At 48.0% G+C, this 15,839-nt stretch overlaps 1 protein-coding gene across 1 annotated transcript in view; it reads left to right on the forward strand.

Annotated features, from left to right (window-relative positions):
* Positions 1-15,839, forward strand: part of LOC120040304 (serine/threonine-protein kinase SMG1-like) — a 97,148-nt gene that overhangs the window by 23,136 nt on the left and 58,173 nt on the right. Inside the window, exons 7-20 of the mRNA XM_038985504.1 lie at positions 89-214; positions 618-690; positions 1,129-1,226; positions 2,918-3,091; positions 3,751-3,972; positions 4,998-5,099; positions 8,032-8,331; positions 8,555-8,685; positions 9,226-9,387; positions 10,235-10,353; positions 12,996-13,083; positions 13,172-13,273; positions 15,114-15,254; positions 15,586-15,830. Coding sequence (XP_038841432.1) covers positions 89-214; positions 618-690; positions 1,129-1,226; positions 2,918-3,091; positions 3,751-3,972; positions 4,998-5,099; positions 8,032-8,331; positions 8,555-8,685; positions 9,226-9,387; positions 10,235-10,353; positions 12,996-13,083; positions 13,172-13,273; positions 15,114-15,254; positions 15,586-15,830 — 2,083 coding nt within the window. The remainder of the gene's footprint in view (positions 1-88; positions 215-617; positions 691-1,128; positions 1,227-2,917; positions 3,092-3,750; positions 3,973-4,997; positions 5,100-8,031; positions 8,332-8,554; positions 8,686-9,225; positions 9,388-10,234; positions 10,354-12,995; positions 13,084-13,171; positions 13,274-15,113; positions 15,255-15,585; positions 15,831-15,839) is intronic.

Here is a 15,839-nt window from a genome sequence, read left to right on the forward strand (position 1 = left end):
TATAAGGCCCAGGGTAGTTGTTAGGGACGGTTACGTTGAGAGAGGGGTTGGGTGGGTAACTGACTGTGGCGTCCATGTTTTGTGTCAGCTGGTGATGAGTAGCCTGCAGTCCATCCTGGAGAACCTGGACACGCCGGAGCTGCTGTGTCAGAGCGTCCGCTGCATCCTCCAGGTGGCCCGCTGCTACCCACATGTCTTCAGCACCAACTTCAGAGTGAGTGGCAACACACACACACACACTCACACTCTCTTATGCCAACTTCAGAAAATGTGAGCATCTGGTGGTGTTTTCTTTCTCCTATTGCCTGGCTCGCTCCCTCTTTCACTACCTTGTCTCCTACTGCCTGGCTCGCACCCTCTTTCACTACCTCGTCTCCTACTGCTTGGCTCGCTCCCTCTTTCACTACCCCGTCTCCTACTGCCTGGCTCGCTCTCTCTCTCTCTCTCTCTACCTCTGTCTCCTACAGCCTGGCTCGCTCCCTCTCTCTCTACCTCGTCTCCTACTGCCTGGCTCGCTCCCTCTGTCTGTCTCTACTAGCAGGTCTTCTTAATGTCCCCCAGAGTGTCTACAGTGAAGTATGTGTGGTTGTGTTGACCTTGCCTGTTGTGTGTGATAGGATACGGTGGATATCTTGGTGGGCTGGCACATTGACCACACACAGAAACAGTCTCTGACTCAGCAGGTCTCAGGTCAGTACACACACATGTTTTCCATCTTCGTCTTAGTATAGAATATAATCAGAATTTAGTGGGGTTGGACAGATTGCTGCAAGTCTGTAGTTGACATCAGTGTATGTTTTACACCAGGGGTGTCACGGGGGATCCAATCAGTCCCACACGGGTGGTTTTGAGTTAAACTCCATATACTTTAAATGGACTAAAACCAAATGGGAACTGTGTAGAAATTATTATGGACCTATATTCATACAGTTTGACAGTCAAGGAGCATCAAATTCCCAACGCTATCAATAGCAGAGTCATTTTCTGGAAATTGACCGAGGGGGGGATGTAAAAATTCAGTGCGGCCATCCGAACCTCTTTGAAGACCGAATACAGCTACCGGGACAAAATGAGTTGGACACCTCTTGTTTTACACCAGTCAATTGTATGTGTGTGAACTGTGTGCAGGCTGGCTGCAGAGTCTGGAGCAGTTCTGGGTTGCAGACCTGACCTTCTCCACCACGCTGTTGGGACAGTTTCTAGAGGACATGGAGGCCTACGCAGAGGTCAGTAACACCACTACACACACACTGTTGCCAGTTTATTAGGGATACTCATCTAGTACCTGGTCCCTCCTTTGCCTCAAGAACAGCCTGAATTCTTCGGGGCATGGATTCTTCGGGGAATCTCCTCTGACTTCGTGGTAGAGTTTCTCCTCTGACTTCGTGGTGGGGGTTTCTCCTCTGACTTCGTGGTGGGGGTTTCTCCTCTGACGTCGTGGTGGGGGTTTCTCCTCTGACTTCGTGGTGGGGGTTTCTCCTCTGACTTCGTGGTAGGGTTTCTCCTCTGACTTCGTGGTAGGGTTTCTCCTCTGACTTCGTGGTAGGGTTTCTCCTCTGACTTCGTGGTAGGGTTTCTCCTCTGACTTCGTGGTGGGGGTTTCTCCTCTGACTTCGTGGTAGGGGTTTCTCCTCTGACTTCGTGGTGGGGGTTTCTCCTCTGACTTCGTGGTGGGGGTTTCTCCTCTGACGTCGTGGTGGGGGTTTCTCCTCTGACGTCGTGGTGGGGGTTTCTCCTCTGACTTCGTGGTAGGGGTTTCTCCTCTGACTTCGTGGTGGGGGTTTCTCCTCTGACTTCGTTTGTGGTGGGGGTTTCTCCTCTGACTTCGTTTGTGGTGGGGGTTTCTCCTCTGACTTCGTTTGTGGTGGGGGTTTCTTCTCTGACTTCGTGGTGGGGGTTTCTCCTCTGACTTCGTGGTAGGGGGTTCTCCTCTGACGTCGTGTTGGGGGTTTCTCCTCTGACGTCGTGGTAGGGTTTCTCCTCTGACTTCGTGGTAGGGTTTCTCCTCTGACTTCGTGGTAGGGTTTCTCCTCTGACTTCGTGGTGGGGCTTTCTCCTCTGACTTCGTGGTGGGGCTTTCTCCTCTGACTTCGTGGTGGGGCTTTCTCCTCTGACTTCGTGGTGGGGCTTTCTCCTCTGACTTCGTGGTGGGGCTTTCTCCTCTGACTTCGTGGTGGGGCTTTCTCCTCTGACGTCGTGGTGGGGCTTTCTCCTCTGACGTCGTGGTGGGGCTTTCTCCTCTGACGTCGTGGTGGGGCTTTCTCCTCTGACGTCGTGGTGGGGCTTTCTCCTCTGACATGCTCTGTCAACTGTAGGACATTTTTATATAGACAGGCGTGTTTCTTTCTAAATCATGTCCAAACTATTGAATTTGCCACCGGGAGACTCCAATGAAGTTGTAGTGACATCAAGGATGATCAATGGAAATGTATTTAATCCATTAAGAATTCAGGCTTTAACACAGCAACATGTAGAATAAGTCAATGGGTTTAACACAGCAACATGTAGAATAAGTCAAGGGGTTTAACACAGCAACATGTAGAATAAGTCAAGGGGTTTAACACAGCAACATGTAGAATAAGTCAAGGGGTTTAACACAGCAACATGTAGAATAAGTCAAGGGGTTTAACACAGCAACATGTAGAATAAGTCAAGGGGTTTAACACAGCAACATGTAGAATAAGTCAAGGGGTTTAACACAGCAACATGTAGAATAAGTCAAGGGGTTTAACACAGCAACATGTAGAATAAGTCAAGGGGTTTAACACAGCAACATGTAGAATAAGTCAAGTGCTCTGAATACTTTCTGAATACTGTGTTGCAAGTTATGGAACATGTTGGTGTCGCTGACTTCCTATTGTATTACATTACATTTGAAATGTCATGAACAAACCTGTCTGTCCCACATTGTCTCCAGGACCTGGGTCACGTGGGTTCTGGCGAGGCGGTCGACGAGGACATCCCTCCACCCACGGTGTCTCTGCCCAAACTGGCCGCCCTGCTAAGGGTGTTCAGCACCGTGGTGCGCTGCATCGGACAGCGCTTCAACCCCGTTAGAGGACCGCCCATCACACAGGCATACGTCTCTGATGTAAGGAGAGACACACACACACACACCCATCACACAGGCATACGTCTCTGATGTAAGGAGAGACACAGACACACACACACACACACACACAGGTATACGTCTCTGATGTAAGGAGAGACACACACACACACACACACACACACCCATCACACACACACACCACACAGGCATACGTCTCTGATGTAAGGAGAGACACACACACACACACACACACCACACACCACACAGGCATACGTCTCTGATGTAAGGAGAGACACACACACACACACACACCACACAGGCATACGTCTCTGATGTAAGGAGAGACACACACCCACACACACACACACACACACCACACAGGCATACGTCTCTGATGTAAGGAGAGACACACACCCACACACACACACACACCCACACCACACAGGCATACGTCTCTGATGTAAGGAGAGACACACACACACACCACACACCACACAGGCATACGTCTCTGATGTAAGGAGAGACACACACACACACACACCCATCACACAGGCATACGTCTCTGATGTAAGGAGAGATGGGGAGAAAGACACACACAGGCTCTCGTAATTAACCAGGCATATGTCACAGATATCATTTGTTCCCAACACAACCTCCTCCCTCTCTCCTTCCTCCCTCTACTTCCGCCCTTTCCCCAGGTTTTGAACCGGGTGTTGGCGTGCGTGTCGACGGCCAAGCAGGTGTTGTTCTCTGAGCCGGTGTTGACGGCGGGGAACGAGTGTGTGTGTGTCCTGCTGGTGAGCTTGGAGCCGTCCGCACAGCTGACCGACGCCGTCATCACCTACGGCCTGGACCAGCTGGATGCCTGCCGGGCCTGTGGCCCAGAGTACAGCCTGGCCGTCCTCAGCCTCGTCACATTGGTAAGAACTGGTTCTAGTACTGGTTTGCATACGGCTGAGAGACGTTTTATACATACGGCTGAGAGACGTTTTATACATACGGCTGAGAGACGTTTTATACATACGGCTGAGAGACGTTTTGTACATACGGCTGAGAGACGTTTTGTACATACGGCTGAGAGACGTTTTGTACATACGGCTGAGAGACGTTTTGTGCATACGGCTGAGAGACGTTTTATACATACGGCTGAGACGTTTTATGCATACGGCTGAGAGACGTTTTATGCATACGGCTGAGAGACGTTTTGTGCATACGGCTGAGAGACGTTTTGTGCATACGGCTGAGAGACGTTTTGTGCATACGGCTGAGAGACGTTTTATACATACGGCTGAGAGACGTTTTGTGCATACGGCTGAGAGACGTTTTGTGCATACGGCTGAGAGACGTTTTGTGCATACGGCTGAGAGACGTTTTGTGCATACGGCTGAGAGACGTTTTGTGCATACGGCTGAGAGACGTTTTGTGCATACGGCTGAGAGACGTTTTGTGCATACGGCTGAGAGACGTTTTGTGCATACGGCTGAGAGACGTTTTGTGCATACGGCTGAGAGACGTTTTGTGCATACGGCTGAGAGACGTTTTGTGCATACGGCTGAGAGACGTTTTGTGCATACGGCTGAGAGACGTTTTGTGCATACGGCTGAGAGACGTTTTGTGCATACGGCTGAGAGACGTTTTGTGCATACGGCTGAGAGACGTTTTGTGCATACGGCTGAGAGACGTTTTGTGCATACGGCTGAGAGACGTTTTAAGCCGGTTAGGAAGAATGTTTCCGCAAACAGCAAATTTCAGGTCTTGTGAGCAGAAACTTGAATGGTGCGTCAATGTAGGCCTACATTCTGAAACATGTTGACAATTTTATGCATGTCTGCCCGAATGCAGAGAACTGGTTGGTCATTCAACGTTTTGCCTCTCCTCCTAATAATAACTCCATATTGATTATCTGCTTCTAATGGTCTCTTCTCTCTCTCTCTCTGTATTGTAGATTGTGGACCAGATCAACACTAAGCTTCCAGCTTGGTTTGTGGAGAAGCTGCTGGCCCCGACATCACAGCTCCTGGAGCTACGCTTCAACAGGGACAGAGAGGTGAGTGTGTTTGTCAGGGATGTGACAAACGGAAACATTTTCTTAACTTTTAAACTGCCGTTTTCAGTTAAAACGATAAGAAAAATGTGTAAAATTCGATGTGTTCACAATTCAGAATATGCTCCTATTGGGGTTGCGGTGCTCCTATTGGGGTTGCGGTGCTCCTATTGGGGTTGCGGTGCTCCTATTGGGGTTGCGGTGCTCCTATTGGGGTCAATAAAGTTCCATCTACCACCGCCATAGGCTGAATCTCAAACCCAACACTTGCCCCCTAAGCCCTTTATCGAGTGGCCACTTGCTGTTGTGTTCGATAGTGATCATTTGAGTCTGCAAGAGTTTTGCCAAAAGGAGCATTGAGACGATGCACACTAATGTTACAGAGATGTAAGGTTAGCTAGCTAGCTAAGGATGTTGGGCTCTGATATACAGAGATGTAATGTTAGCTGGCTAGCTAAGGATGTTGGGCTCTGATAAACAGAGATGTAAGGTTAGCTAGCTAGCTAAGGATGTTGGGCTCTGATAAACACAGAGATGTAATGTTAGCTAGCTAGCTAAGGATGTTGGGCTCTGATAAACACAGAGATGTAATGTTAGCTAGCTAGCTAAGGATGTTGGGCTCTGATAAACACAGAGATGTAATGTTAGCTAGCTAGCTAAGGATGTTGGGCTCTGATAAACACAGAGATGTAATGTTAGCTGGCTAGCTAAGGATGTTGGGCTCTGATAAACACAGAGATGTAATGTTAGCTGGCTAGCTAAGGATGTTGGGCTCTGATAAACACAGAGATGTAATGTTAGCTAGCTAGCTAAGGATGTTGGGCTCTGATAAACACAGAGATGTAATGTTAGCTGGCTAGCTAAGGATGTTGGGCTCTGATAAACAGAGATGTAATGTTAGCTAGCTAGCTAAGGATTTTCTCTATACGATTTGTATTTCATATACCTTTGACTATTGGATGTTCTTATAGGCACTTTAGTATTGCCAGTGTAACAGTATAGCTTCCGTCCCTCTCCTCGCCGCTACCTGGGCTCGAACCAGGAACACATCGACAACAGCCACCCTCGAAGCACCGTTACCCATTGCTCCACAAAAGCCGCGGCCCTTGCAGAGCAAGGGGAACAACCACTCCAAGTCTCAGAGCGAGTGATGTTTGAAACACTATTAGCGTGCACGCCGCTAACTAGCTAGCCATTTCACATCGGTTACACCAGCCTAATCTCGGGAGTTGATAGGCTTGAAGTCATAAACAGCTCAATGCTTGAAGCACAACGAAGAGCTTCTGGCAAAACGCATGAGAGTGCTGTTTGAATGAATGCTTACGAGCCTGCTGGTGCCTACCACCACTGTCAGACTGCTCTATCAAATCATAGACTTAGTTATAACATAATAACACACAGAAATACGAGCCTTAGGTCATTAATATGGTCGAATCCGGAAACTATCATCTCGAAAACAAAACGTTTATTCTTTCAGTGAAATACGGAACCTTTACGTATTTTATCAAACGGGTGATATCCATAAGTCTAAATATTCCTGTTACATTGCACAACCTTCAATGTTATGTAAAATTCTGGCAAATTAGGCGGCCCAAACTGTTGCATATACCCTGACTCTGCGTGCAATGAACGCAAGAGAAGTGACTGGTTAATATTGCCTGCTAACCTGGATTTCTTTTAGCAAAATATGCAGGTTTAAAAATATATACTTCTGTGTATTGATTTTAAGAAAGGCATTGATGTTTATGGTTAGGTGCAACGATTGTGATTTTTTTCGCAAATGCGCTTTTGCTAAATCATCCCCCGTTTGGCGAAGTTGGCTGTTTTTGTTAGGAAGAAATAGTCTTCACACAGTTCGCAACGAGCCAGGTTAGCAGGCAATATTAACTAAATATGCAGGTTTAAAAATATATACTTGTGTATTGATTTTAAGAAAGGCATTGATGTTTATGGTTAGGTACACATTGGAGCAAGATAGTCTTTTTCGCGAATAGGCACCGCATCGATTATATGCAATGCAGGACACGCTAGATAAACTAGTAATATCATCAACCATGTGTAGTTAACTAGTGATTGTTTGTTTTTTATAAGATGAGTTTAATGCTAGCTAGCAACTTACCTTGGCTTCTTACTGCATTCGCGGCACAGGCAGGCTCCTCGTGGAGTGCAATGTAATCAGTGTTAGAGCATTGGACTAGTTAACTGTAAGGTTTCTAGATCGAATCCCGAGCTGACAAGGTAAAAATCTGTCATTCTGCCCCTGAACAAGGCAGTTAACCCACTGTTCCTAGGCCGTCATTGAAAATAAGAATGTGTTCTTAACTGACTTGCCAAGTTAAATAAAAGATAAATGAAGGTGTAAAAAAATAAAAAAAAATAAAAGTTGTCCGATTTGTTATGAAAACTTGAAATCGGCCCTAATTAATCAGCCATTCCAATTAATCGGTCGACCTCTAGTTCAAACCCCTAGAGTGAGTGAGTGACCAGGTTTATAGAGGTGTGGGTGCTTGACACCACCTAAATGAAATGGAAAGAGGGATGTGTAGGCGTCTGATTCAGATTGGGCGACTGTATTGTACGGTGTGTTTCTGTAATGGTTAGATGGAAGTTGTAGCTGCTCTGTTTTCTGTAAGGGGGGAGTTGTAGCTGCTCTGTTTTCTGTAAGGGGGGAGTTGTAGCTGCTCTGTTTTCTGTAAGGGGGGAGTTGTAGCTGCTCTGTTTTCTGTAAGGGGGGAGTTGTGTGTTTGCTGCTTTCTATAATCCTGTTAGCGTGACCATTCTATTGGTTTAGTCTTCAATCTGAAAGGTTGAATGGAAACCATTAAGACATGTTTTTACTGGGTGTTTCTGTCTGTTTGTCTCTGTGTGTCTGTATCCGTGTGTCTTCACTGACCCCCTCTGCTCTTGCTCTCTCTCTCTCTCTCTCTCTCTCCAGGTGATGTCAGCAGCCCTGGGTGTGTACCAGTCTGTTTTGAGCCTAAAGAACATTCCCATTCTGGAAGCAGCGTATAAACTGGTTCTGGGAGAGATGGCCTGTGCCCTGTCCAGCCTTCTGGCCCCCCTGACCCCCTCCCCGACCCCTGGTACCCCCTCCCCGACCCCTCCACCCTTTCCCGGCATCCAGCACCCTGTCTTCGCCCCCCTCACCCTCACCCCAGAGAGGGCAGAGTTCACCCTCATCTTCAACCTGTCGGCCCTCACCACCATCGGCAACACCAAGAACTCACTCATAGGGGTACGTTACGTAACACACACACTGCACTACCATCAGCAACACCAAGTAACATGACTGAACTGTAACTTAAAATGTACCTCTGCTCTGTCTCCCCTCCCCCCTCTCTCTGCCCCCCCCCCCCCAACCTCCCTCTGCCCCCCCCCCCAACCTCCCTCTGCCCCCCCCCCCCCCCCCAACCTCCCTCTGCCCCCCCCCCCCCCCCCCTCATATCCCCCCTCTGTAGATGTGGGCTCTGTCTCCGACGGTGTTTGCGTTGTTGAGTCAGAACCTGATGTTGGTCCACTCTGACCTGGCCGTCTACCACCCTGCTGTACAATATGCTGTGTTATATACCCTGTACTCACACTGTACCAGGTAACACACTCTACCACCCTGCTGTACAATATGCTGTGTTATATACCCTGTACTCACACTGTACCAGGTAACACACTCTACCACCCTGCTGTACAATATGCTGTGTTATATACCCTGTACTCACACTGTACCAGGTAACACACTCTACCACCCTGCTGTACAATATGCTGTGTTATATACCCTGTACTCACACTGTACCAGGTAACACACTCTACCACCCTGCTGTACAATATGCTGTGTTATATACCCTGTACTCACACTGTACCAGGTAACACACTCTACCACCCTGCTGTACAATATGCTGTGTTATATACCCTGTACTCACACTGTACCAGGTAACACACTCTACCACCCTGCTGTACAATATGCTGTGTTATATACCCTGTACTCACACTGTACCAGGTAACAGTCAGTTTATACTAAACTTTGATCCTTCCTTTTTTTAAAACATAGTTCACCACATTCTAATTGGTCTTCTCTTTCAATCCTCTGTTTCTCTCTCTCTCTCTCTCTCGTCGTCTCTCTCCCTCTGTTTTTCAGACATGATCACTTCATCTCGTCCAGCCTGTCCTCCTCCTCCCCTTCTCTCTTTGACGGGGCGGTCATCAGCACGGTAACCACGGCAACCAGGAAACACTTCAGCACTCTGCTGTCCCTGCTGGGAGCCCTGCTGAGGAAGGAGCAGCTCTACACTGAGGCCAGGTACACACACACACACACGCACTATACATGTCACACAGGTGTAGTTGAACGATAACTGTGGTGGAATTATTGTAATCAAAAGGAGAGACTTTTACATTTCTTCAAAACATTCCAACTTGTATTATTGAATTAGTGCAGTAATGGAGTTTGTCAGTGACCCTCCCGTAGGTGATTCGTTGAGAGCCCAACGACGGGATGTGAGACGCAGCATTTTATAGTTCATCCTCCTGGATGTTCATGACAAACAACAGATGTATGGAATGGGTCACGAGGTTAGGATTCGTATGAAAGATACTCATAATTCACAGCAGACAGTATCTACTGTAAAGACTGTTCTCATTGTGTCTGGACCAGGGTCTGGCCCCCCAACTCCATACTGGAGCCCCCTGGCCCCCCAACTCCATACTGGAGCCCTCTCCCCCTGGTACCCCAAATCCATACTGGAGCCTTCTCCCCCTGGTACCCCAACTCCATACTGGAGCCCTCTCCCCCTGGTACCCCAACTCCATACTGGAGCCCTCTCCCCCTGGTACCCCAACTCCATACTGGAGCCCTCTCCCCCGGTACCCCAACTCCATTCTGGAGCCCTCTCCCCCTGGCACCCCAGTACAGAAACATTACCTCAGGCTCTGGAATGTGGTATCACTCAAAGACATGGTACATCTCCTGTCAGTGTTAAATCTCCCAGAGGACCATCCTCAGTAGAACACACACAGATGACCGTGTTCTCAGAACCCTCTATTCTGTTGCATAAAACAAACATTTGATGCTATGACAGTATTATAACACAATCTTTTAATTTCTCCACCATATAACCTAACCTAGTTTGTGTGTCTGCTCCAAACAGGAAGCTGTTGTTGACGTGGTCTCTGGAGATGTGCCTGATGATGAAGAGGTCTGATACCTACACCCCTCTCTTCTCCCTGCCCTCCTTCCACAAGTTCTGCAAGGGTCTGCTCCACAACGGTAAATACTGTTTAACTATAGAGGGTCTGTTCCACAACGGTAAATACTGTGGAACTATAGAGAGGGTCTGTTCCACAACGGTAAATACTGTGGAACTATAGAGGGTCTGTTCCACAACGGTAAATACTGTGGAACTATAGAGGGTCTGCTCCACAACGGTAAATACTGTGGAACTATAGAGAGGGTCTGTTCCACAACGGTAAATACTGTTTAACTATAGAGGGTCTGTTCCACAACGGTAAATACTGTGGAACTATAGAGAGGGTCTGCTCCACAACGGTAAATACTGTGGAACTATAGAGAGGGTCTGTTCCACAACGGTAAATACTGTGGAACTATAGAGGGTCTGCTCCACAACGGTAAATACTGTGGAACTATAGAGAGGGTCTGTTCCACAACGGTAAATACTGTGGAACTATAGAGGGTCTGTTCCACAACGGTAAATACTGTGGAACTATAGAGAGGGTCTGTTCCACAACGGTAAATACTGTTTAACTATAGAGAGGGTCTGCTCCACAACGGTAAATACTGTGGAACTATAGAGAGGGTCTGTTCCACAACGGTAAATACTGTGGAACTATAGAGGGTCTGCTCCACAACGGTAAATACTGTGGAACTATAGAGAGGGTCTGTTCCACAACGGTAAATACTGTGGAACTATAGAGGGTCTGTTCCACAACGGTAAATACTGTGGAACTATAGAGGGTCTGCTCCACAACGGTAAATACTGTTTAACTATAGAGAGGGTCTGTTCCACAACGGTAAATACTGTGGAACTATAGAGGGTCTGTTCCACAACGGTAAATACTGTGGAACTATAGAGAGGGTCTGTTCCACAACGGTAAATACTGTGGAACTATAGAGAGGGTCTGTTCCACAACGGTAAATACTGTGGAACTATAGAGAGGGTCTGTTCCACAACGGTAAATACTGTTTAACTATAGAGAGGGTCTGTTCCACAACGGTAAATACTGTTTAACTATAGAGAGGGTCTGTTCCACAACGGTAAATACTGTTTAACTATAGAGAGGGTCTGTTCCACAACGGTAAATACTGTTTAACTATAGAGAGGGTCTGTTCCACAACGGTAAATACTGTGGAACTATAGAGAGGGTCTGTTCCACAACGGTAAATACTGTGGAACTATAGAGAGGGTCTGTTCCACAACGGTAAATACTGTGGAACTATAGAGAGGGTCTGTTCCACAACGGTAAATACTGTGGAACTATAGAGAGGGTCTGTTCCACAACGGTAAATACTGTGGAACTATAGAGAGGGTCTGTTCCACAACGGTAAATACTGTGGAACTATAGAGAGGGTCTGCTCCACAACGGTAAATACTGTTTAACTATAGAGAGGGTCTGTTCCACAACGGTAAATACTGTGGAACTATAGAGAGGGTCTGTTCCACAACGGTAAATACTGTGGAACTATAGAGGGTCTGTTCCACAACGGTAAATACTGTGGAACTATAGAGAGGGTCTGTTCCACAACGGTAAATACTGTGGAACTATAGAGAGGGTCTGCTCCACAACGGTAAATACTGTGGAACTATAGAGAGGGTCTGTTCCACAACGGTAAATACTGTGGAACTATAGAGAGGGTCTGTTCCACAACGGTAAATACTGTGGAACTATAGAGAGGGTCTGTTCCACAACGGTAAATACTGTGGAACTATAGAGAGGGTCTGTTCCACAACGGTAAATACTGTGGAACTATAGAGAGGGTCTGCTCCACAACGGTAAATACTGTTTAACTATAGAGGGTCTGTTCCACAACGGTAAATACTGTGGAACTATAGAGAGGGTCTGTTCCACAACGGTAAATACTGTGGAACTATAGAGAGGGTCTGCTCCACAACGGTAAATACTGTGGAACTATAGAGAGGGTCTGCTCCACAACGGTAAATACTGTGGAACTATAGAGAGGGTCTGTTCCACAACGGTAAATACTGTTTAACTATAGAGGGTCTGTTCCACAACGGTAAATACTGTGGAACTATAGAGAGGGTCTGTTCCACAACGGTAAATACTGTGGAACTATAGAGAGGGTCTGCTCCACAACGGTAAATACTGTGGAACTATAGAGAGGGTCTGTTCCACAACGGTAAATACTGTGGAACTATAGAGAGGGTCTGTTCCACAACGGTAAATACTGTGGAACTATAGAGGGTCTGTTCCACAACGGTAAATACTGTGGAACTATAGAGAGGGTCTGTTCCACAACGGTAAATACTGTTTAACTATAGAGAGGGTCTGTTCCACAACGGTAAATACTGTGGAACTATAGAGAGGGTCTGTTCCACAACGGTAAATACTGTGGAACTATAGAGAGGGTCTGTTCCACAACGGTAAATACTGTGGAACTATAGAGAGGGTCTGCTCCACAACGGTAAATACTGTGGAACTATAGAGAGGGTCTGTTCCACAACGGTAAATACTGTGGAATTGTGGAAAGGGTAGTAATCACAAGTCTACTTTGGGGTTGTACAAATCTGGTAACTTAAATTCCCAGGTGTTCCAGAAATTCTAGATGAATGATTCCTCCTGATTCTGGGGAATCTTCCAACCAGGATTTTTGGAAAACCTGATTCCTACTGTGTGTGTGTGTGTGTGTTGACCCTGCTCTATCTCGGTCTGCAGCCCTGAATGAGGACCCAGTCATCTGCCTCCAGACCTGCAACAGCCTTCAGGTCATCTCCTCCTCACTCAACACAGAGCTGCTGCAGAGGTAACACACACACCTAAAACAACCCCTTCTACACAAAAGCATAAACCCAAACGTGTGTGTAACGTTGTCTCTGTCCTGTGCCTCCCAGGTGTGTGGATATTTGTCGTGTCCAGCTAGTGCACTCTGCGGTGAGGGTGAGGCAGGCGTACGGCAAGCTACTGAGGACAATCCCTCTGGACGTGACACTCAGGTCAGCACACAACACAGACCGAACACCCTCCTCTATCCACAATTACTGACTGTGACTCCTCTAAGGCCGGGACCCTGTCAGTGACTGACTGTGACTCCTCTAAGGCCGGGACCCTGTCAGTGACTGACTGTGACTCCTCTAAGGCCGGGACCCTGTCAGTGACTGACTGTGACTCCTCTAAGGCCGGGACTCTGTCAGCGACTGACTGACTGGGACTCCTCTAAGGCCGGGACTCTGTCAGTGACTGACTGACTGGGACTCCTCTAAGGCCGGGACTCTGTCAGCGACTGACTGACTGGGACTCCTCTAAGGCCGGGACTCTGTCAGCGACTGACTGACTGGGACTCCTCTAAGGCCGGGACTCTGTCAGCGACTGACTGACTGGGACTCCTCTAAGGCCGGGACTCTGTCAGCGACTGACTGACTGGGACTCCTCTAAGGCCGGGACTCTGTCAGCGACTGACTGACTGGGACTCCTCTAAGGCCGGGACTCTGTCAGCGACTGACTGACTGGGACTCCTCTAAGGCCGGGACTCTGTCAGCGACTGACTGACTGGGACTCCTCTAAGGCCGGGACTCTGTCAGCGACTGACTGACTGGGACTCCTCTAAGGCCGGGACCCTGTCTGATCACGCCTTCTATTTAACCGATCTCCTCCCCTTCATCTACACTGATTGAAGTGGATTTAACAAGTGACATCGATAAGGGATCACCTGGATTTACCTGTCATGGAATGCGTAGGTGTTCCTGTTGTCCACAAACGGACTGGTACCCAGGCTACAGACATCTCTGTTGTCCACAAACGGACTGGTACCCAGGCTACAGACATCTCTGTTGTCCACAAACGGACTGGTACCCAGGCTACAGACATCTCTGTTGTCCACAAACGGACTGGTACCCAGGCTACAGACATCTCTGTTGTCCACAAACGGACTGGTACCCAGGCTACAGACATCTCTGTTGTCCACAAACGGACTGGTACCCAGGCTACAGACATCTCTGTTGTCCACAAACGGACTGGTACCCAGGCTACAGACATCTCTGTTGTCCACAAACGGACTGGTACCCAGGCTACAGACATCTCTGTTGTCCACAAACGGACTGGTACCCAGGCTACAGACATCTCTGTTGTCCACAAACGGACTGGTACCCAGGCTACAGACATCTCTGTTGTCCACAAACGGACTGGTACCCAGGCTACAGACATCTCTGTTGTCCATCATACGTCAACAGATGACTCCCATTTGAAAAACCATAATTTCAATCTGTAATTTTCAGACAATGTGTCTGACTTTGTTGTCTGTCTACCTCCATGCAGTGACCTTAATGTGTGTGTGTGTGTGTCTGCAGTAACCATAATGTGTGTGTGTGTCTGCAGTAACCATAATGTGTGTGTGTGTCTGCAGTAACCATAATGTGTGTGTGTGTCTGCAGTAACCATAATGTGTGTGTGTGTCTGCAGTAACCATAATGTGTGTGTGTGTCTGCAGTAACCATAATGTGTGTGTGTGTCTGCAGTAACCATAATGTGTGTGTGTGTCTGCAGTAACCATAATGTGTGTGTGTGTCTGCAGTAACCATAATGTGTGTGTGTGTCTGCAGTAACCATAATGTGTGTGTGTGTCTGCAGTAACCATAATGTGTGTGTGTGTCTGCAGTAACCATAATGTGTGTGTGTCTGCAGTAACCATAATGTGTGTGTGTGTCTGCAGTAACCATAATGTGTGTGTGTGTGTCTGCAGTAACCATAATGTGTGTGTGTGTGTCTGCAGTAACCATAATGTGTGTGTGTGTGTGTGTCTGCAGTAACCATAATGTGTGTGTGTGTGTGTGTCTGCAGTAACCACAGCCACCCAGAGATAGAGGAGATCTCCTTGGTGGTCCGTCACCACATGAGCCGCCCCCCCAGCAACACCTTTCACCCCCAGGACTTCAGTGACCTCATCAGCTTCATTCTCTATGGCAGCCAGCACCGCGGAGGGTAGGCTACCGGGCTCTGTGTGTGTGTGTGTGGGGGGGGTTTATTCTGCTAACGTGTGTGTCGTGGGTCCCATGTGGCTCGTTGTAAGCATGGGGCTTACAATGCCAGGGTTGTGGGTTCGATTCCCACGGGGGACCAGTATGGGGAAGGGGAAACTATGAAAATGTATGCAATCACTACTGTACTGTGAGTCAGTCTGATAAATGACAATGTAAATGTGTGTATCATCTGATAACCTGTTTGTGTGTGTGTGTGGATATATGCTAACGTGTGTGTGTGTGGATATATGCTAACGTGTGTGTAATCTGTTCACCTGTGTGTGTTCCTACAGTAAAGAACCGTGGCTGGAGCGTCTGTACCACAGCTGTCAGCGTCTGGAGAAGCGCGAGGGTGTCTCGTCAGGTCGTGAAGGGGGTGTGTGTGTCTCCGGTGGCGGTGTGTGTGTACCGCGGGGTCTGCTGAAGACGGAGGCGGTGCTGTGGCAGTGGGCGGTGTGGGAGGCAGCGCAGTTCACAGTGTTGTCTAAACTCCGTACCCCGCTGGGACGGGCACAGGACACCTTCCAGACCATAGAGGGTACGGGCT

Source organism: Salvelinus namaycush, unplaced genomic scaffold, assembly GCF_016432855.1.
Source record: "Salvelinus namaycush isolate Seneca unplaced genomic scaffold, SaNama_1.0 Scaffold340, whole genome shotgun sequence".
NCBI classification, from domain to species: domain Eukaryota; kingdom Metazoa; phylum Chordata; class Actinopteri; order Salmoniformes; family Salmonidae; genus Salvelinus; species Salvelinus namaycush.